A 23,249-nucleotide genomic window follows, 5' to 3' on the forward strand; every position below is an offset into this window, starting at 1 on the left:
CTCAGAAACGACCTGAGGAGCGAGCGGGCGGGCGGGGGCAGGAAACGTTCCATCCACTTCTCGGGGGGGGGGGTGGTTTCCCTCTTGTTTCGTCACGCGCCACCCAATACCACGTGATGCGCTGACGCCAATAGACGTGCGGTGAATGGGCGGAGGAAGTCGCTCGGAGCTGGGACGTTGGTGGTCCGGTGGCGGTGACGTCAGAAGAGCGGAGCGCGCGGCCTGCTGTGGGAGAAGGGAGTCGGAGTTCTTCTGACAATGACCCGTGAGTACTGGGCTGGACGCTCCGGTCGGTCCGTCTCTATACCCCGTGGCTTACGGTATGGGCTGGCCTGTAGGTGTCTGCAGAACGGGCGGGGAGAGGATAGGGTCACCCAGGCTGCTTTGGAGAGGTCGAGGCGGCGGCGGCTCTGTGTTTTGCGGCCTGTTTTCCCCCTGCCACGTCAACGCCGCTGCTATAACCGACACTAGCGGGGGAGGGTTCCGGACATCAGCCTGGCGAGCCGCCTACTGCCCCGTCCTCACTCGCCCCGCCGTACTCGTATGTTGGTGTTCAGGACCTGCCGGATATAAAACTGTTTCGCATACTTGGCGCGACAGCGTTAACGCATGGAAGCTTAACCGACGTGGGGCTGATCTGTGCTGTACCGAGTGTTATCGAGGAGTGAGGCTCTGTATGTTGCCGTTGTGTACCGGGCCCGGATGCTTTTATATTAAACCACTGAGGTGAAACAGCGTCGACTACTGTACTCTTGTTTCCAAAGTACTGGTCGCCAATTAAACTCGAACAGTAGGCTCTTACTGCCCCGGAAGTAATTGTTTGCTGCTTCATCGTGATCAACTTTTAGAACAAAGAAATGGTTTTCATAAAATCCGTAACAAAATTGACATACTATCCTGTTCATAAAACATCAAATCATATTAAACATCAATTTAAATTTCCCAAAATCAAATCATATCTTCCACATTCCTACTCTATAGGATCAGACCAAGGCCCATTGAGTCCAGCACTCTATCTCCCATAGTAGTCACTGGTTTGTGAGAATCTGACAGATCCCAAAAAGGACTCTCCTCAATAACTCATGTCTCAATAAATTGGTTAGTCTATAAGGTGCTACCTTGCCTCTTGTCATTTTTGCTACACCTCTGAAGATCTATTTCTTGTTATTCATTTCTAGGGGTAGCAATAGACTGATAACTAATGATACTTTATGGGCTTTTCCTCCAGGAGCTAGTCCAAACCTCTTTTAAGCTCAAGTTTGCTAGTCAGATTGACCACATCTTCTGACAACAGGTTCCACAGCTTGATGGTATGCTAGTGATAAAGCACCTTCTTACAGTTTTAAACTGAACCAGCAAATTTTATTGGCATGACCCCTAGTTTTAGTATTGTTTGACATGTTAACAGAAGACTTGCCATACTGGGTCAGACCAAGGGTCCAGCAAGCCCAGTAACCTGTTTCCAGCAGTGGCCAAGCTAGGTAACAGATAACTGTCAGGCTCCCAAGGGGTAGATGGATTTCTAGCTGCTTATCCAAAGAATAACTTTTATTTACCTGTTCCACCCCCTCATAATTTTATAAACTTAGAACTTGGCTTTCCCCACCCACCACTGTTCGTTTTCCAAGTTGAAGGGCCCTAGCCTGTAGGGGAACCATTCTATCCCCTTTATCATTTTTTTATGCTCTCATGCATCTTTTCTAGTTCTGCTAAGCCTTTTTTGGGATGAGTGACCAGAACTGCACATAGTACTCAAGGTGCAGTTGCACTATGGCTTGATACAGAGGTAATATATTTTCAGTGTTATTCTCTATTCCTTTTTGCATCAATCTTCCTAACTTTTTTTTTTTTTTTACCCCTGCCACACTGAGCTGAGGATTTCGATGTATTGTCCGAAAGGACTCCAAGGTCCTTTTCCTGGGTGGTGACTCCAGTACAAAACCCAGCATGTTGTACCTATAATTGAGGTGGGTTTTTTTTCCATATGTGCATCCCTTTGCACTTTTCCACATTAAATTTCATCTGCCATTGAGATGCCCAGATTTCTAGCCTCATAAAGTCCTTCTGTTTTAACAACTTTGAATCATTTTGTCACCTGCAAACTTTATCACCTCACTTGTTCCTTTTTCCAGATCATTTGTTATTCCACCAGAGAAACTAAAGAAAAGGAACTGAAAGGTAATCCTTGAATATGCCCTCCTCAAAATCAATAAATTACTCTTAACACCCCAGGTGCTGCTATAGTGCCCTCTGATGTACTGGAGCAGGTTGTCCACCTTTTTGGGTGCTCTGAGATGGCCAACATGCAAAACTTGAATTTGCAAATCTACGGTGTGGTTTTGAAAAGGCCACACGCGTAAAAATGGGGCGGTTACTACGTGCGTGGCTGGGCCTTGCATGCATTGTGCGCATTTTTGGAAGGACCTGGCCATGTGCATAAACCCCGTTATGTGCCAAAGTGCCAGGCCTTTTCAAAGGGGTGGGGCGGGGTTGGGCCAGGACAGAGCCATTAGCCACTGTCCCCGGGAAGCATGTGCCGGCAGCATGCGGAATCTACCATGTAAAAAAAAATAAAAAATCTAAGAATTAGATAGGGCGTAGGATGAGAGGAGGGAAAAGGTAGGAAGGTTAGATAGGGGTATTGGGAAGCCCTACTCGTGTCACTGTGCATTGCATTGTAAAATCCCCCCCCCCCCCCCCACCTGCGCACTCGAGTTGCGGGCCGCCCACCCATGCATGTGCGGATGTTATAAAATCGGCATATCCATGTGCGCGCGGATCTTAAAATCGACCCTATAATTAGCAGTACTGAATTTGTATATGTATTAACAGAAGGCCTAATGAGGTTAATCTGCATGGAGTGGTAGTTACTACACTTAACAGAAGACATGGGGGAAGAGGGAGTAACCTGCATGGAGCGGCAGTTGCTCCCCAAGCAACTTGCTGGGCAGATTGGATGGACCATTTGGGGCTTTCTGCCATTATTTGTTATGTTAGTATGTTAAACAGCCCTGATCCCAGTAATAATCTTTCTTCATTTTGAGAACTGACCACTTAGTCCTGCCCTGTACAACAGGACACTGCTTCCTATCCCATGACTTTTTAATTTTCTGAGGAGTCTGTTATGATGGACTGTGTTAAATGTCTTCTGAAAATCCAAATACACTGTATTCAGTGGTTTGCCTTTATCTGCATATCTTTACACCTTCGAAAAAATCTTAGATTGAGGCAAAAATTCCCTTTATTAACTTATGTTGACACTTCCCCCCATTAAGCCCTATCTGCCTACATGGTCAGTGATCTTGTTTTTAAGAATAATTTCTATAATTTGCTTTATCTTTTGGGCTCACTGGTCTATAGTTTCCAAGATCAATTCTAGAGGTTTTTTGTTTGAGTCTATCAGATCGATACTCTAAGGCCGCGGTAGAAACAGTGCGGCAGTGTCAGGCGCACCCTCGTTCCCCGCACGCACAGTTCTCTTCACCTACCGCTCGATACTCTCTTCAAATTGCATGCAAATGCATGCCGCGGCTGCGAAGCCTTAGGCAAGCGTTAGGCCCGTACAACCCATTTTACTGTATAGAGCGCCTATACAGTATCCTGGGTTCGCGGGCCTAACGCTTCACGGCCACGCTGGTATCTGTCATTTCAAATGTCATTTCAAATGTCATTTCAAATGACATTTGAAATGACAGGTACCAGGAAGTGGACAGTTATGTTCCCCGATGCTCTGCAAACTTTCCCCCAGCCCCCGCTTACCTGCCCTGGCCCCGTCCGGTCTCCGGTGCAGCCCCAGTCCTGTCCCCTCCTCCCGAATCAAAAAAAAAAAACGAAAAAGTAGCAAGGCTCGGGCCTGCTACGGTAGTCCCTTCTCCCTTCTCCCCTCCTCCCGATTTCGGTGCTCAAGGCGGCCGGGTGGGCGTGCATTCATCCAGGCAGAGGGAGCCGGCGGCGAAAGCAGCCTCCGGCTCCCTCTGCCTGGATGAATGCACGGCCCCCGCCGGCAGTGAATGAATGCCCGTGCGATTTCGGCGCTCAAGGCAGTCACATGCCGTGACGTCAAGCGTCGTGACGTCATGCCTTGAGCGCCGAAATCGCACGTGCATTCATCCAGGCAGAGGGAGCTGGAGGCTGCTTTCGCCGCCGGCTCCCTCTGCCTGGATGAATGCACGCCCACCCGGCCGCCTTGAGCGCCGAAATCGGGAGGAAGGGAGAAGGGACTACCGTAGCAGGCCCGAGCCTTGCTACCTTTTCGGTTTGTTTTTTTTTTTTTTTTTGCTTCGGGAGGAGGGGACAGGACTGGGGCTGCACCGGAGACCGGACGGGGCCTTGAGCGCCGAAATCGCACGGGCATTCATTCGCTGCCGGCGGGGGCCGTGCATTCATCCAGGCAGAGGGAGCCGGAGGCCGCTTTCGCCGCCGGCTCCCTCTGCCTGGATGAATGCACACCCACCCGGCCGCCGCCTGGATCCAACGAGCGCCCACCCGCCCGCCGGCTCCCACCGCCGCCTGGATCCAACGAGCGCCCACCCGCTCGCCGGCTCCCGCCGCCGCCTGGATGAACAGGCGCCCATCCGCCCGCCGGCTCCCGCCGCCGCCTCGATGACCGCATGCGTGGGGGATTCGGAAAGTGACAGGTATTTATACATATATATAAACTTACACTGCAATGTTTTTTACACTTTACGGTTTTACCCCCATTTTTTACACTTTATTCCCGTTTTAATTTTCGAACACCACACTAACACCAAGTAGAGGGTAGGCAGTAAACTAACAGGTTAAGGACGCGGCAAAATAGCGGGTTACAAAGGAGATAATCTGAGCGCGCGTCACAGTATCGGAGGGGAATAGCTAATTCCTTCATTATACAGCTAATTCGTTCATTTACATATCATATACATGCGTGCGGAAAGGGTTATGCGTCTGTTTTAAGAAGCGCTAAGGACGCGTGAAACTGGAGACTGTCTCGCTGGATCGCCTTACGCATCGGAATTGTGCGCTCCCAGCACGTTACAGACGGGAAATCTTCAACCGCACGTTACAGTATCGACCTGTATATTAGCTATCCTCCGAACTTCAGGTGCTGTAACTGACTTAAATGAGGTTATAGATTACTAACAGATTTGTAACTTCAGGGTTGAACTTTTAGGATTCTAAGGCGGGTGTCATTTGGTCCTGTTGATTTTGTTTACTCTTTAGTAAGTTTGATCTATTACAACCTCCATTTCAGCTGGTGGTAGATCATGGGGGTCTCCCATCCATCAACCTGCTTGACTGCATGTCACAATGCAAAGGTTCCCTGATTCATCAGTTGACCCTGGGGATCAATGCTCTTGTTCAGACCCGGCCTGAAGAGGAGCTGCTATAGGCCTTCTCTCCGTGGCCCCTGCTGGGCAGGGTCATTCACAGAATCGAGCACCACAGGGGATTAGTCCTACTAGTAGCTCCAGATGGGCCCAGGTGTTCAAAACATGTAGAGACTCTTTGTGGAGATTCCCCATGCCTTCCACTGCACTGGGACCTGCTACAGCAGGGACTGGTCCTTCATGAGGATCAGACTCTATTTTGTCTTACAGTTTGGCACTTGGGAGGGCTTACCTGATGAAGCGAGAATATTTGGCAGCAGTAATTGCCACCTTACTCCACTCGTGGAAGTTCTCTACATCACCGCAGTGTTTCTCCTCCGGTCAAAATCCCACTAATTCTGGAATTTTTGCAGGACATCTTGAATAAAGGTTTGACCCTTAACTCCTTGAAGGTCCAGGTAGCAGTTGTCTCCTGTTTCAGGGGCGAGGTGTACGGAACCTGCCTGTCCGCTCATCCAGACATGGCTTGTTTTCTGAAAGGGATGAAGCACCTCCGCCCAACCCTATGGTGGCTGGTTCCTTTGTGGAATCTTAATCTAGTATTGGAGTTTTTGGCAGGGCCCTCCTTTTATTTATTTATTTATTTATTTTTAACTTTTATATACCGACATTCTTGCATTAAATGCAAATCATGCCGGTTTACAGTGAAACAGAAAAAGCAGGAAAAAATTCCTTAGTCGAATACAATGAAACAGCTTAGTTAACAAAGGAAACATAAAAATAAATTTTTACATATACACAAAGGTTTGCACGAAGGGGTGCATAAAGGGGAGAGCCCCTTTGTCGCGCGACGCCTGGTGTTAAGGCTGTCTTAACTGTCCGATGTTAGTGATGCAGCCTTTCCTTGCATTTTTTAACCCTGAAAACTGTGTCCTGCTGGCTATATGCTCGGCACGTCACATCTATGAACTACAGGCATTGTCGTGTCGGGAACCGTTCCTCCGGATGACTCCAGGAGCATTACAGCTTCATACTGTTCCATTCTTCTTGTCTAGGTTAGTCTTGGAGTTTCATTTGAATCTGTCTATTTTGTTGCCATCCCTAGATAAGCACAAGGACGTGGAAGAATACCGCCTCCACCATTTGAATGCCAGGAGACGTTTGGTGCAGTATATGGAAGCTTCAGAACCAGTACAAAAGACTGTTTGGCCTTCACGGTGGAAGAAAGCAGGACGAACCAGCTTCATGGCTACCATAGCTCGCTGGATTAAGGAAGTGGTCACAAGAGCCTATGTGGAGGCAGGAAAGCCATTACTCTTTCAGGTTAAAGGTCATTCCACTAGGGCTCAGGCAGTCTCATGGGCGGAAGCTAGACTGCTGTCTTCCATCAGTATCTGCCAAGCGGTGATGTGGTCTTCCTTGCACACCTTCTCCAGGTTCTATCGCCTGGACGTTCAGGCCTAGGAGAATGCAGCATTTGCAAGGGCGGTGTTAACAGGACCACGGGCAGCTTCCCGCCCCGATCGGGAGTAGCTTTTTTTACATCCCATTAGTCCTGAGTCAGTCTACACTGAGGAAAACAAAATTATCAGGTAAGTAATTTCTCCAAATGTCTATCTTCATAGAATGCCATACATTCGAATTTCCAATATTACTCTTAAGACTTCTGGCATTCGCATACCTTCTAAGTGTGTGGTTTTTTGTTTTTTTTTAATTTGTATTTATAGCCTGCATGTTAGCAAAAGATACAGGTAGTTTAGAGTCATTTAATGTCTGTGTGCTCTTTTATCTATATCTATCTAGAATAGACAACTTCAGCCTTAACAATAACATCTTTACCGGTATATTCTAAATTCCCTTGAGGATACTTCCCTCTGAACCATGCACTTCTGAGAGTCTATCTGGTTTTCCTCATGGCTTAGTTTTTTTTTTAAAGTTCTATCTCCGTTTTTAAATGTTAGCACCAGCATCTCCAGAATGTTCCTAACAAATCTAAAACCCTCTTCCATGCACCATCATCTTATCTATGCGTTGAGACTCCAGCACTCAGCCTGCCTCTGAGGTCCAGTGTGTGGAATAGGGAGCACTTTTGTTAATCCAGTTGATCCATAGAGGTGTGTTTTTATTATGATACGGAGAGACAGCAAAAATTGTGTAGAGGTAGTATACCAAAAGCAAGCAAACAATACCCTAGCATCTAGAAATTCCATTACGAAAGATACCAGTATCTCCAAATCATAACGTTTTGAACAAATAGAATGCAAGGATCCATAGAGGTTATGATCTTTCTAACGTATAGTATATCAAACAAGTCCTGATCGTGTGACTACTTCTGTCCTCCAGGTCTTGTGGTTGTTCTTAAGGAAATGGCAATGGCAGTACTACTGTCTGAGCCTGGGTGCTCACTTTCATTCCTTAGCCCTTCCATTTTTTTCTTTTTGGTAGAAGCTGTTAGCAGCAAATGAAATGTGGTGCTACAAAAGTTAGATAACTGAATAATCCTATTTCTACCCAGTTCAAGTGAAACTTAAGGAATCAGGAGTACTTTTTGTTGTCTGAAACCCTAGCTATAATTGGTTATTAAATCTGATTTCTGTCATTTTTGGCCTTTTTATTTTCCATGTGTTTTGGTGTGTGTGGTGTATGTATGGTTGATCTGGGGGAGTGGGGTTATAGGTGAAGGTGTAACTGTGTAAGGGCAGTCATTTTCCCCATGCCCTCTTCTCCTGTGTATTTGGTGGGAGGAGGGGATGGAGGTGCACACTCCACTTTGTTGCTCCTTTCGACCATGTCACAGATTGTTTTTCGTGAGCTGGTGTTTGTCATCCAGGGCCTAGGCTCCCAGACCACATGTGTTTCATTTGCTTGTATGCTGGGTTGTCTTCAGCTGCTGTGGCCTGTGTTCTGCTGATTCTACTTCTTAGTGGCTGGAGCAGAGGGCCTGAGGCTGCCTTTCAATTCCCGATTAAATAATATAATTCAAACAGTGAATCCAGATCAGTCAGGATTTATAAAGGGTCACTATTCCTCCTCTAATCTATTGAAGGCATTATTGGCTGTTCAAAGTAATACTTAAAAAAACTTAAGACTTGGTTATTCAAGCAAGCTTTTCCTGACACAACCCAATGACTCCTAATACACCATGCCTTTTGTATATAACATTTAATTTGTATATTGTTTAACCATTTCTATTCTTTTCCTCTCTTCTTCCTTCTCCAAGTTCGGCTACCCCTGTTAAATGTAACTGTACTTTCGTCACCACAGTTCTAGTTTTTATGTATATAATGCACTCCCGTTTTATGTAAACCAGCAAGATATGTTTTCATGATTGCCGGTATATAAAAATTCTAAATAATAAATAATAAGGGGAGGGGCATGAGAATTTGTTAGCCTGGATTTGGAGAAGGCTTTTGATAGAGTAGAGAAGTCTCGTCTGTGGGAAGCTTTAAAACGATACAATTTGGGGGACAGTTTTCAAAATGGGTAAAAGGTGTATAAAATCATATGGCCCAAATTCAGGTAAATGGTTCTTTGTGTGATCAATTTTATTTTAGGCAGGGGGGCCCTCTGTCTCCCTTACTGTACATACTAATATTGGAACCGCTGACCATGCACTTCCGCAGTTTACTTATTTCAAGGTGTTACCATAGGTAGAAAACCTACTAAAATTCTTTTCGCTGATGCTACTTTTTTATTGCTAATCCAAATGTCAGTGTCTTAGAAATAATTAAAGAAATTGAAGGTTTTGGATCTTTCTCGGGTTTAAAGTAAATTACAACAAATCTGAGGCCTTTCCTCGATGATACACGAAAGGAGAGGTGGGACGGAACCTTTCCCTGCTGTGGAAGCTGAACAATTTTCACTCTTTGGGCATTCAATTGGCAAAGAACATGCCCGACACATACCACCCTAATTTCAAGGCTGTTTTGCGCAAAATTAAGCATATGCTGAGCAACTGGATGCTTTTTCCCCTCTCACTGATGGGCCGATGTGCAATTGTCAAAATGTTAATCTTGCCGAAATTGTTCAATATGCAAAGTCTAGCAATCTGACTTAAAAGTACAGATATTGAATTATATAATTCACTTATCTCTAGTTTTTTATTTGGTGAACCAAATGAGCTAGATTTAAAATGGATGGTGCTGGAGTGTGACATGCTGAGAATTTTGCGAGGGGCAGAAGGGGATATGCTTTACCTACCCCACTCAAATTACAAGGTCAATTTCACCCAAAAAATTGCTATCACAAGGATTACATCTGGAGACCCCATTTTATTTTGTGCTACCTCTCTCATCTAATCTGCCCTTGGTATAAATTTTATAGTTGCAAGATTCCATTCTGGTATCGGAAGAGGGTTTTCCACCAACACCATCATACCAGAGTGCACTTTGGCTCTTAAACAAAGTGGTGGACTTGGTGAAAAATGTTGCCTCTCTAGCGCCTAAATATAAAGGTTATCTTCCCGCTTCTTCTTTCTAAAATATTAGGCTTTACTACCTCAAGGAATGCAATATTCCTAGTACATAGTGCAGTTAGTATAGCTGTGTTTAAAAAAAAAAGATTGGATAAGTTCTTGGAGAAGTCCATTTCCTGCTATTAATTAAGTTGACTTAGAAAATAGCCACTGCTATTACTAGCAACGGTAACATGGAATAGACTTAGTTTTTGGGTACTTGCCAGGTTCTTATGGCCTGGATTGGCCACTGTTGGAAACAGGATGCTGGGCTTGATGGACCCTTGGTCTGACCCAGCATGGCAGGTTCTTATGTTCCATCAGAGCCCCCATGAGGTGATTCTAACCCACAGCTCTGTTGCAGTGGAGTCGCACCAAGACCTCTCCTCAGTCACCGTTTTAATCATGCGGGTCCTGGTTTAGTGTTCCTTGACCTCTGAGCTCTGAAAAGCTTCAGGAATACCTTCCGACCCCCAGAGCACTTGTCTCTGGAAGAGTTTTACTCCAGATCTTTGGACAAGTTGAGCAAAGCACTTGAGTTAATATACATAAGATCTTTGTGCAAAGGTCTTTAGTCTTCTTCAAATCTTAGAATCACTAGCAGAGCCAGCAGACTTTCCATCTGATATCCTGCAAGAATTACAAACAGGATTCTTCCACATTCTTATTTCCTATGTCCCATTTGCAAAGAGCTAGACCTTGAATATAATGTGCAAAAATCTCTGGTTTTTGAGTGTGCAACTTCCTCCTCATTCAGTCGTAGTAGAATCCATCTTTTAAAAGAGCAAAGAAAACCAGAATATTCTCAAATATTCCACCAGGGAAAGATCCCAGGCTCTATCTTTAATGCACATATTTCTGCTCATCGGTTCTTCTTAGTTCAATACACTATTGCATACAAAAACTAAATTCTCCTTCAGCCTAGTGAAGGGGCAATCTGCATACCCTCAACCACTCTTAGATGCTAAAGAATGTAGAAAGCTTATGAAAAACGTATGGCATACTAAATTTCCAGTTAGGAAACCACCTATTCCATGGGACTTAAATGGGATTCTGGAACAACTAAGAAGCCACCATTTGACCCACTGGAGTCTGAGTCTCTCGGGTTTTTAAAATGGCAAGTAATATTCCTTGTAGCAGTTACATCATCCAGAAGAGTTGGCAAGCTTCAGGCTTCCGTTTATTGTCCTTTACATGCAATTCTTTCACACTAGAGTAGTGCTCTGCACCCACTCAGTTTCTATCAAAAGTAGTGTATTTCCATATCAGTCAAACCATTTTACTGCTATTCTTTCCAAGGCCATACTCATGAAGGTGAAAAAACATTTATGCCTTGGCTTACTATTAAAAACAAAACAAAAAAACCTCTGTCTCATCATTGGGCCTTACAACTGTTTTATCATTTACAATCCTAACAGCCAAACATACATTGTCTGGCTAGCATACTTCATAACACACCTAGAAATTAGACACTATCAAAGCTCACCAAGTTAGAACCATAGCTGCATCAGTGGCTTCTTTGACATTTGCAAGGCTACAGCTTAGTCATCAGTACACACCTTTATATCTCATTACTGTCTAGTTAATCTTTCAAAGAGTGACAGTAAATCTGGCCAAGCAGTTTTGCGTAGCTTGTTTACCCAGTAGTGTACACTCCATGGGGTGGAGTCTGGGTTGCTTACTCCGTAAATGCTCTCCTGCAACCCTCAGCTTGTGACTCCCAACATGTCCTGGCTAATTCAACTCTGCTTGTCGATGGGGGAAAAAGCAAGTTTGCTTACCATAAGTACTGATCTCTGAAGGCAGCAAGATGACTTAGCCATGCTAAATGCCTGCCTCCCTGGAGAGTAGACTACCTGGTTATTAGAATTAGCTCTAAAATTGACTGAAGAGGCTCGCGAGGCAATTCCTGCATGGGAATTCCCAAACGTGCTCAGTAGAGCAAAAGCTGTACAAGCTTAGAGAAGGGTCCGTTCGGTGCTGCTGGATGACATCGCACACATCCATGACTCATTCATTCTCCTGTCTACGGAGAACACAGTTTACGGTAAGCAAACTTGCTTTCCTCCTAAAGGTATTCTTTCTTGCTGGTATCTTTGCAGGTGGAAACCAGCGTGAGCTTGCTCGTCAGAAGAACATGAAGAAGAGCACAGATCATACCAAGGGGAAAAGGCAAGATGATGGGTTGTCTGCTGCTGCCCGCAAACAAAGGTGATTGGTCTCCTTTAGTTAAGATGTAAAGAGGCACCAGGGTTGCTAGAATGGCAAAGCAGGATTATTTTGAGGCATAATCTAAACTTTTTTTCTACATTCTGCCTTTTTTTTTTAAATTGTAAAACTTATTTTACTGTATGTTCCAGAGTAAGATGAAGTGATGGACCAGGCTGAAGTAGACAGCTCCAGTTCAGAAGCAGTCCCTGGTGTGGAGTCTGATACTTGTAAATTCAAATCCCTGAATTCCCTAGTTAGGAAAATAGTTTCTAATGTTTCAGTGGTGGTTCACGCTTTACATATTTTTAGTGTGTTTTATGAAAGTTTAACTAGTTTGGTTTTTCCATCTGTACAGTCAGGTGCTAGCTGCTCCAGTAGCATGTGCTGCAGCTGTAGATAGGAACAAACCAATAACACGAACATCTGGAGTTATTTTAGGCACAATGTAGAAAGGGTATGGAGCAGGACAGTTGTTGAGATTCTCTGTATACTGTTATTGATGAACATCTCACTTGTGGCCCACAATAAAGCTTTGTTTACAACCAAACGGAGCAACCATCCACAGAAAGCAGAGGAACACTACAATAGAGCAGCTAACTAGGTAGCCTGTCTTCTCTGTCTACAAGCACGCATGAATTGGCCATTGCATGTAGGTCGATAGCTGTCAGATAAGAAAAGTTGTTTTTGGGTGGGGGGAGAGGGGTTCCTCCACTGGGCATCTGCTGTTATTCCTTCCTGCCTCCTCATGAGCCCTCTCTTGGTCCAAGCTACTGCATGGGCATCTTCCCAGTCTCTAAGATTTGTTTAGGCTGTTCTTTGCCTCATTCTGCCTCGTTGCAACCTTTTTGAGTTTTGCTGATGTCTAGGCAGCACCTCAGTAGAACTTTTTTCCTAAAGAAAAAAAAACCAACCCACTTGAAGTTGCCATCTACCTTATTACCCTCACCTGTGTCACCTACTGTCATCTAGAGACTCATCACATCTGAGCTGACATCGTGGCATCAGGGCTGCCCTGTAAGAACTGAGCCCCGTGACTGGGAGTAGGAAGTGCTTTCAGGAAATTGGTATCTGCCTTATTGCATTCACCAGTGTTGCCTGCAGTAGTACAGAGAATCAGTGCGTCGGCTCTGACATCAAGGAGTTCCTGGGCTACCCTTAAGCACTGTGGCATGCAGCCACTGTGTGCTGAAGCCATATGGCAAAGGAACATGCCCCTTGAAACAGGTTCCCAAGGCACTGGCTGGGTTCGTCAGCCAATTTGGGAATGGGGGAAAAGAGGAGAGGAACTTAGTTTATTCCCCTCCTTTGACTCAACCAACAACTGAGGTCTTTATGTCTCTGCCAAATAATTCAGGGCAAAAAGAGCTTGGTTTTACAGCAGCCACTCAGGACGAGGCTTCAGTCTCCTTGAGCCCTGAATGCTGCGAGTCTCTCAGAATAGGTGGGGAGCACTCTGCAGGATCTGTGGGCTTTGGTATGGTGATCAATCCTCAGCCAGTAGTTGGGAAGATTTCTGTTTTGGTGGAGCTGTCTGAGAGATCAGAGAATGGGACAGATCTTGCTAGGGGCCCAAGGAATCATCTGTTCTGTCCCAATGGGTTTTCCATCCAGGATTACTTTGGACAACCATTATGGTATTTGAAAGGTCTTTGCCTGCCAAAATGAATGTTTTGCTTTTATTTAATAAACTGCCTTTTCAAGTGGGTTCTCATTCTGTTAAGATCAGTGAACAAGATCATCAACTTGGAGAGTTAGTTAATGAAGTAGATTGTAATTCTAATGTTGACACATTAAGGATAATTTTATTATCCATCATAAATTAGAGAATATGGAAAACCAGGCCAGAAGATTTAATTTTAAGGTTTTTTAATTTTCCAAAGACATCCTTTATGTTCTTGTGATATGCTAAGGAAGTTTTATTTGGAATTTTTAAATGTTCCTGCTGAATCTTTCTCCCTGTGGTTAAAGCTTTCTATATTTATTCCAATGAAGGCAGAATCCATGGATAAGCTTCCTGATTCTGCCTGAAAATTTGAAATTGATTGCTGTATTACAGGGTTCTCAGCTGAAGGTGGAGAGTAGGGCTGCCTTAGAATTAGACAAGAATTGGACTCTTAAAGTTTTTCCGGGCTAGGATTTATATTTCTAGGTCATAAGATCTCTGTTTTTCCTAATGTAGCCAAGGCTTCTCACCAGAGAAGGAGGTTGTATTTGTCTAAGAAAGAGATAAGATTTTGGGTTTGGGGTCAACTTTTCAAGTCCAGTTTCTGTGTAAATGTTAAGATAAATTAGGGGCTGCAAATTTTCTTTTTTACAATCTTGCTCAACTTGAGGCTTTTTTGCAGAATAGTTCCATTCTATAGATTTAGTCCAGTAGATTAATCCATGCGCTATGTAATTTATGTGCAATATTTTTTTTCCTTTATTCAGTTAATGGTTCCCCCCATATTGTAGACTGATAATGAAGGTGTGGGTTTTTGTTTCCTTATTTTAAATGTTTTTCTTTATGGTACAGAATCTCCATGCTGTTTTGAATGTTAAGTGTTATTGATCTGTATATTTTGAAAATCTAATAAATACAAAAATGAGGACAAGACTGGTCAGCAGTTTTAAGGCCTGCGTTTGGGGGTGCCAGATACATTCCGTTTACTATCGCAGCCTGGACCCAGATCATGATACTGGCTACCTGTTACAGTTGTGGTAGGAAGTCCCCAAGGGTGCAACTGGAAAATGGAAGCCCTGCAGAAGGTAGTCTGGCAAGAGCCTGAGTTTCTGTACAAGGAAGAGCAGCAGAACTACTTCATCTCATGGAGTGGGGCATTGATGAAGTCAAGGCAGAATTTTTCTCCCCCTTTCCCACAAATATGCTGCAAATAAGAAACTTAGACAATTTTTAAAGCCAAACCAGGATTGCTTCTGCTAAGAATACAGAAGCTATATTTCTGTGACTGGTCCAGTGGCAGTGCTATATGCACAACCATCTAGGCAGGTTGATCATGTCAAATCTTCAGTTCCCTCGGTCATCTGAGGCAGTGTTCACAGCTTCTGGGGAGAAAGGGGGCTTGGAGGGTGAAGAACTATGGTCGGTGTTTGAACTGCCACCCAGCAACCAGATTCAGGCCCCAAGATTGCAAATTTCCAGAAGGATCACTGGTACATGGCTCCTGGGCAAGAGTGTTGCTATAAGCAAACGTCTCTGGCTCAGGCCTTAGGTGGATCATTGCTGGACTGAAATGATGCCCATATATTTGCTATCTTTTGTTTGAAAAATAGAGCAATATTTTCACTTTTGGAACTAATAAAGGTTTTGTATCACTGCCTCTTGTTGGTGTATTCCTTTAGTGCACTGTACAAACCAACTCTTCAGCACTATTTCCTGCTTGTGTAATTCTTTGAATAATACTCTTTCTTAGTATGAATAATTGCTGCTCATTAGTGCTTCAGTGAGCATCTGTAGGATTCTAGGTCAGATGACGCTTTAGACCTATGCCAACAATACTCAGCTTTAGCCATTCCAGAGCAATTGCATAATGCAGGAGTGTACCAAGAAATACAGGATTCTAAGGGGCAACTTTATCAATATTATGAAGTGTCCTATTGCAGTCTGTCATAGCCGTAATTTCTAGAGCAAAGCAGCACCCTGAAATTTGTCGTTTTTTTGCTTTCTTCCTACTTGGTATCATGATGTTTCTCAGCATTCAGACAGGTTAACTGACCAGTGGATTATGCACCTTTACTAGTAGATGGAGCAAAGCTGATGTCGTCGTCGTGTGTGTGTATATATATATATGTATGTATTATATCCCTGCTCTGACATTAGCCTGCCAGTATTCAATCTCCAGCAGATGGACGCACATCTCCCTACTTGGGGCTTGCTAGTTTTCTTTATAAAAAAAAAAAAAGGGGGGGGGAGGAGTGATCATGCACCACGTCTTCTGAGGTGATACCTTGTAGTCCCTCCCTCTGTCAAGTTCTTCTAATGTGATATCTGGTGATCCCACCCATAGTTGAGTACCTCTGTCGTATAGCCAATTGTCTGGCGTGGGCTTAGCTTCCAGGAGAATATCAGCTGAGAGGCTAGCAGGTGCAGGAAGCTGAGCTCCGCGGTGAAGGCATTAGCCCTCTCCCCCTGCAGCCAGAGACTGACTCTGTACTCAGCCGGGACGGGCTGAGCTCAGGGAAAGGGTTTTTTTGTTTGTTTTTGGTTTTTAAGTAAGGAGAGAGACTTGGGGATTCCTCTCCCCTCTTCTGTTTCTGATCTATGAGCCTTGGCGTGCCGATCCCATGTGCATTCCCGTCTCCATGGGGGACTTGGAGTTGTGTGGTGGGTTGAGCGGCCCTTTGGACTATGCCCCACTCTCCGGCTTTGCTGGGATGCTGTGTGATAAGCTGCGGTGGCAGCGTTCATGCGCTTTCTTCTGCGCAAGTCTCCTGCGAAAGTATTGCTTGATGTCTGTTCATGTCTACGTGTCCAGGTTGAGCGTCCATCTGGACACTGTAGTTGGGTGTCTGGGTGTCCTCAGTTACATGCGAGATCCAAGTAGTAGGAATGGCTGAGGGGCAAGCTTCTGTATGACTGACCCAGAAGGCCGAGGTATGCAGATCTGCAGAGACTCTTGTCATGTCATTGTCTGACTCTCCTCTCTGGTTACTGGTCCAAAGTGATCTGTTTTGACAGGGGCCTATTCTTCATGAAAATCTGACTTGATTTTCTTATGGTATGGCCATTGAAAGGGCTTGGTTGCTGAAGCATGGATATTCCACTGCTGTGATTTCCACTTTGCTTTGAGCCTGGAAGTTCTCCATTTCCCTAGTCTATGTTTGGGTTTGGCGAGTGTTTGAGACTTGGTATGAGGAATGAGGGGTTCATCCTCATTCGGTTAAGATCCTGCTCATTTTGGACTTCTTGCAGGATGGGTTGATTAAGGGCTTGTACCTTCAAGGAATTAAGGGCCAGGTGGTGGCTCTTGCCTGTTTCTGCGGTCGGGTGAATGATCTTTTCAGCCCATCCAGATGTGGCCCTGTTCTTGATGGGGGTGAAGCATCTTCGTCCTTCTTTGTGGTTGCTGATGCCTTTGTGGAGCCTTAATCTGGATTTTCTGGCAGGTCTCACCTTTTGACTTCTGCGAAGCCTTTCCTTGAGGTTACTTACCTTGAAGATGGTTTTTCTTGTGACAATCTGTTCTGTGCGTAGAGTTTCTGAACTGCAATCTCCTCCTTGCCGGTAAAGTGGTTTCGGACTTTCACTTGAATCAATCGATTTCCTGCCTATGCTGGACAGGGAGAGAGATGTGGATGAATATTGTCTGTTGTGGATCTTGGATGTCACTTAACATCCTCTTGAGGTATTTGGAGGTTTCTAGACCTCTTAGGAAGACTAACCAGCTATTTGTACTCCATGGTGGGCGTAAACAGGGAGAGCCGGTGCCACGGGCTACAATAGCCAGCTAGACCTAAGGAGGTTATCATGGCCCCCGTATGTGGATGCTGAGTAGCCGTTACCTAAACAGGTTAGGGCTCATTCCACTAGGGCTTGGGGAGTGTCATGGGCGGAGCTTTGATTGCCTCCTGTCTAAATTTGCTAAGCAGAGACTTGGTCTTCCTTACACACTTTTTTTTCCCCAATTATTACTGTCTGGATGTGCAGGCCCTGGAGGACAAAGCCTTCACTTGTTCTGTGTTGCACTGTGGGCATCCTCCCATCCTCTTTGGGAATAGCTTGGCTACTGTTATGATGGCAACACCGAATGACGGTATATCAAACCCAACAAATAAAGTACATCCCATTGGTCGTGGATTAGCCTGTGTGAATGCTGAGAAATGAGAAATTACTACTTACCTGATTTCCTTTTCTCTAGTGAAGACAGGTTAATCCACCTTCCCGCCCTTGGCTACTGGTTTGTGGTTCTATTGTCCTCCCGAGTGACTGCGTTTCCAGGGATAACTGGTAAGTGTCAGTTTCAATCCCTAGATTAGTGATGTTACACTTTTGTCTGAGCTCAATGTTTGGCTGAGTGCTTGAGTTGGTTGTCTGTTACTGGTTATAATCAAGTATTGGTTAAGTTTGTCCAGTTGGCTTTTGCAGAGAATACTGGCGAACTGATGTCAGAGCAGGGGTATATATACTGTGATGTCAGCTTTGCTCTATGTCCATCTGCTGGTAGAGGTGCATAACTGATCTTGGATTAACCTGTCTTCACTAGAGAAAAGTAAATTATCAGTTAAGTAGTAATTTCTCAATACTAAGTAGAAGGAGCTACAGAAAAGCAGTTTTTAAGTTGAGCCCTTGATGTGTGGGAAATCTTTATGCCTGCTCCAGTGTGCCTTGGATGCATGAGGATTTTTTTTGCATTGCGGGGTAATAGCTAATAGCCTCATTTATAATAGCCACACCTTGGACATATGCTTTGGATGCGCTGATCCCCTTATTGCTCGTTAAGATGTGTGCTAGGCTAGGCGCACTTTACTTCATCGGCCCCATGTAAGAGGCACAGATGGGTCAGAAAACTGCTTGAATTAGGGAAAGTTTGAAATTCATTACCTGTAATTGTACCATTGAGGCTTCAGACCATGGTAGTGTTACTCAAATTTTAAAGCTTTTATGTTAACGGTCTGTTAACAGCATGCTGTGTTCCTCTTAAGTTAGCATGGGGCACATTTAAAACTAATCGGAGAAAGTTCTTTTTCACTCAATGCACAATTAAACTCTGGAATTTGTTGCCAGAGAATGTGGTTCGTGCAGTTACTATAGCTGTGTTTAAAAAAGGATTGGATAAGTTCTTGGAGGAGAAGTCCATTACCTGCTATTAAGTTCATTTAGAGAATAGCCACTGCTATTACTAGCAACAGTAACGTGGAATAGACTTAGTGTTTGGGTACTTGCCAGGTTCTTGTGGCCTGGATTGGCCACTGTTGGAAACAGGATGCTGGGTTTGATGGACCCTTGGTCTGACCCAGTATGGCATGTTCTTAATATAACCACCACCTAGATTGCTGTTTACATTTTTTCAGCCAAAAAGGCATGATCAGTTTATACTTTGGGTTTTTTTCCTGTCCAATAAGACAGAAGTGCCAGTTTTATGCAATTTAAAATTCAGATTTATTGAAGAGGTGTAAGGCAAGGAGTAAGAACATCCGAAGCTCTGCTGGTTTATCTTCAAAGGATATTCTACGTACAAAGAACCAAAAGCTGGGCTTGCCCTGCTTTACTATTTCTGTTGGGAATTAGGTTAATAAATGGAGTCTGAATGGACATTTTTTCTTTTTTATACACAGGGATGCTGAGATCATGCAGCAAAAACAGAAAAAGGCCTTGGAGAAGAAAAGTGAACCAAATTAGCCTTGGGAGTCCCATGATTGGAGGCAGAAAACCAAGAGCAGCCCTCCCATTTCACAATAAGGAAACAAAATAAACGGTTTAGTTTGTCCCCAATGGCAAAACTTGTGTGATTTTAATGGGGCGTTTTTCTTTTTGTCTGGACCCTGCTTGGTTGGAGACTTCTGTACTTTACCTTTTCAGTTAGATACAATAAGTCTGTAGTGAAGCTAGGATGTTTTCCCTTTTGTATGTATATATTATAAATATTCTTACTTCCCCCCTTCCTGCCCTTGAATGTTGTTGCTAATTTCAGAGAGGCAGTCCCCTGTTTATGGCTTAATTCCTGCATGTTGAGCTAGCATGGACTTCCAGTTCCTTCTCACCTCTGTGCTGTCCTACAATGACAGGTACACAGGTGCCATGCTGAGTAATCAGGATAAAAAAAACAAAAAACCCTGTATTTTATATTCAAATTGGAGCCATTCAAGCATATTTAATAAAATAGCTTTTTAAGTTATATGGTGTCTGTCTTTCATGAAACCTATTAAAAATAAAATGTATTTAATTGTTTACATACACTGTGGACAGCTCAGCCGACAGCAAAACTCATCTATACAGACTGAAGACTACAGCATGCAGGCCTTCTACTGATGGCCTGTGAAGGAGTGGGAGTGACAGGGTCCTGGAAAATACTGGTGCTTGGAGTAAGCCAGGTCAGATGAGTGATGTTATGCTCCCCCTACCAGTAGACAGAGGCAGGACAACTAGCTTGTTGCCATCTTATATAGGGTTCCATGCTTACATCAGTATTCTGTCTCCAGCAGATAGTAGGATAGCAATCCTGTGTTGCTCTATCAGGGTTCTAGGCAGGGCGAAGAGGAATTCAGAGCTCTAGGGGTAATTGGCCTGTGAATTTCCCTTCCCCCCCCCCCTTACCAGTTGAGCCTAACTCTTACAGGGGCTTTGTAGGAGAGAGAGAGATCCATGGTGCCTCTAGACTACCATTTCCCTTTCCCCAGTGCCTCCTTAAGCTTCCTAATATTGGGCTGAAGAATAGTGGTGGCAACTTGCATTGAGAGCTTTCCTGGAGCAGAAAGTGCTCTGATGAGCAACAGGACTGGGATTTGCAGACTGCTGTTGGGTACCTGCTGGAGGGCAGAAGCATATTGGGGACCTTTGCAACATGGGAAGCATGTGGATTGTGCAGCAGTTGTGGTGTTTACCATGCTGCAGTCAGAGGCAGTGGCTGCTGCTGTTCATGCCTAGAAGTGGGGGAAGCCCTCTGTATGGAATTTGCTGCCTACATCTGTCCTGTGGGAATAGTGGTCATCTTGGTGCTGCATGGCTCTGTAAGGTTTGTTGAGATGGTGTCCTGCCTTCCCTGTGGAAGTTCAGTTACCAGGGCTAGTTTGTGCTGTAGCATCTCCTAGAGGCTGTCGTCGGTTCAGTGTGCTGCGGCAGTCAAGAAAGCAAACAATGTTGGGAATGATTAATAAAACAGAAAATGTGATAATGCCTCTGTATCGCTCCATGTGAGACTGCACCTTGAATACTGTGTACAATTCTGGTCTCCACATCTCAAAAAAGATATAATTGTGATGGAGAAGGTACAGAGAAGGCAACTAAAATAAGGGGAATGGAACAGCTCCCCTATGAGTTAAGACTAAAGAGGTTAGGACTTTTCAGCTTGGAGAAGAGACGACTGAGGGGGGATATGATAGAGGTGTTTAAAATCATGAGAGGTCTAGAACAGGTAGATGTGAATCGGTTATTTACTCTTTCGGATAGTAGAAGGACTAGGGGACACTCCATGAAGTTAGCATGGGGCACATTTAAAACTAATCGGAGAAAGTTCTTTTTTACTCAACGCACAATTAAACTCTGGAATTTGTTGCCAGAGAATGTGGTTAGTGCAGTTAGTATAGCGGTGTTTAAAAAAGGATTGGATAAGTTCTTGGAGGAGAAGTCCATTACCTGCTATTAAGTTCACTTAGAGAATAGCCACTGCCATTAGCAATGGTTACATGGAATAGACTTAGTTTTTGGGTACTTGCCAGGTTCTTATGGCCTGGATTGGCCACTGTTGGAAACAGGATGCTGGGCTTGATGGCCCCTTGGTCTGACCCAGTATGGCATTTTCTTATGTTCTTAGGCATTCATGAGCTGACCTCTGTGTCCTCCTTATCCTCTGCTTCGCCTTTTTTTTTTTTTTTTTATGGGAATTTGTTTTGCTGCGGCACCAGGCCTTCTGCTTAAAGTATGATACTGGTGTGGGTCACAAGAGGCCTATGCAACCCCCTCCTGGGAATGGGGCCTCTGTTGGCAAAGAAGACTTCCTATGAGGATCTGGAAGAGATGTTTTCCAGCCTACTTCACTGGCATTGTAGTATCTGGAGGAGAGCAAAATTGATTCTAGGGAGGATGCCCACTGTGATCTGCCTGTTTAGTAAAGAAGTGTTAGCGCCCTGTGTGCCCTAAGTATTTCTGATGAATAGGGTGAGGATAGCAAGTCTAGGGTGGGTGTGAGAGGAGCCTAGTGGTTAGGGCAGCAGGCTACAACACAGGGAAACCAGGGTTCAAATCCCAATATTGCTGCTTGGTATATTTTAGTGTGCACCTGCAGGGAAAGATGCACCACTTTTTCCCTATATTTTCGCCAAGTTCCGGCCAGTACTGCCTTTAGCTTTTCTCACTTCACTGGGTTGTCCAAAGTGCCTTCCAGCTCATCTGAACTATCTTGTACACAGCATGGATAGCCCTGCCCTTGACAGGGTGCCATGTGGAAGAGCTTCAGGCCTAACTTATCTCCCTGCTTGGGGATTTGTGCTAGCGATCCCATTCAGGGATTTCCTTTCATCCCCTAAAACTCTGGATGCTATCCTGCATGGTCTGCTATATCTGATATTTTGGCACATAGGGTCTGTCACAGTCCCTGCCGTTGTCAGTGATTTATTCTTCCAAGCGTTGCTTGGGTTTTTCTGCCTATCAGCCAAACATGGGACACACGTCTGCAGATATTTTCTGTCCTTCAGATGCCAGTGGACTGCAGTTTCTTTCTGGAAAGCTTTCGTGCCCCAATTGGTTTCTCAGTTTGTCTTGTAACACTGAAGGAAACTGTGCGGTCTTCGTCCAAGACTTTTCTTGTTGCATCTCTAGCCTTTTTCCTGTATCCAGGAGGTTCTAGACTTACTGTCATTGTCATGATTTACGGATCCAAAACCTAGCTTGTAATATTTTCATGATGCAGAGTGTTTCTTGCTGGCATTCTCATCACTCCCCTGCTTTAGATGCCTCTCTGCATTGGGGTTTTGTGTCTGCGTTTCTAAGGTTTTCTCTTTGTAGACCCCCCCCAACTCTTTTCCTGCCTGGACCCTTTGTGGGTCGGCTGCTTCACAGGCAAAAGGGAGAGAGGTGGTGCTTTCAGCACTGTGCGGTTTCCTGCACTTTGTCCTGCTCAGTCAGCCTATAGCAGGACTACCATCCTGCTTGTCCTCAGAGAAAGCAAGTGTTGCTTACCTGTAACAGGTGTTCTCTGAGGACAGCAGGATGTTAGTCCTCATGGAACCCACCCACCTTCCCTGGGCATTGGTTTTCTGTGTGAATGAGCTATATAATAGACTGAGAGACTCTACCTAGGGGGCAGGGTGATAACTATAGCTGCACGTGCTCAGTAGAGCATGTTTGAAAGTTCTAGAATCCTTTGAGGTCAAAGTTACAGACTGGGATCCATCCAATGATGTCACCATGTGTGAGGATTAACATCCTGCTGTCCTCTAACATCTGTTACAGGTAAGCAATTCTACTCTCCTTTGTGAGGAAAGGCTAAAAGAGTTTAGGGTTCTTCAACTTGGTGAAAAGATGGCTGAGGGGAGATAATAGAGGTCTATAAAATCATGCATGGAACATGTAAGTGCAAATTGGTTGTTTATTATTTGACTAGGGGATACTCCATGAAGCTACT

The 23,249-nt window shown here is 44.5% G+C and overlaps 1 protein-coding gene and 1 long non-coding RNA gene across 2 annotated transcripts; both read left to right on the forward strand.

Annotated features, from left to right (window-relative positions):
* The first annotated feature begins 120 nt into the window (after positions 1-120).
* SERF2 (small EDRK-rich factor 2) lies at positions 121-19,805 on the forward strand. Its single transcript, XM_029574954.1, has 3 exons — positions 121-265; positions 11,862-11,970; positions 19,246-19,805. Exons 1-3 carry the CDS (start codon positions 259-261, stop codon positions 19,307-19,309), a joined length of 180 nt encoding a protein of 59 aa, XP_029430814.1. The 5' UTR covers positions 121-258; the 3' UTR covers positions 19,310-19,805.
* Positions 272-6,962, forward strand: LOC115074949. Its single transcript, XR_003852386.1, has 3 exons — positions 272-1,967; positions 2,133-2,178; positions 6,412-6,962. It is a non-coding gene; the product is annotated as an uncharacterized LOC115074949 (long non-coding RNA).
* Positions 19,806-23,249: the final 3,444 nt, after the last annotated feature.

Source organism: Rhinatrema bivittatum, chromosome 13 (genome assembly GCF_901001135.1).
Source record: "Rhinatrema bivittatum chromosome 13, aRhiBiv1.1, whole genome shotgun sequence".
Lineage (NCBI taxonomy): Eukaryota > Metazoa > Chordata > Amphibia > Gymnophiona > Rhinatrematidae > Rhinatrema > Rhinatrema bivittatum.

What these genes read in the sequence shown, in the direction of transcription:
- SERF2 (XM_029574954.1), top strand. An exon ending in GCTGCTGCCCGCAAACAAAG is followed by an intron (nt 11,971 to 19,245) that starts GTGATTGGTCTC and finishes TTTTATACACAG; the next exon opens with GGATGCTGAGATCATGCAGC.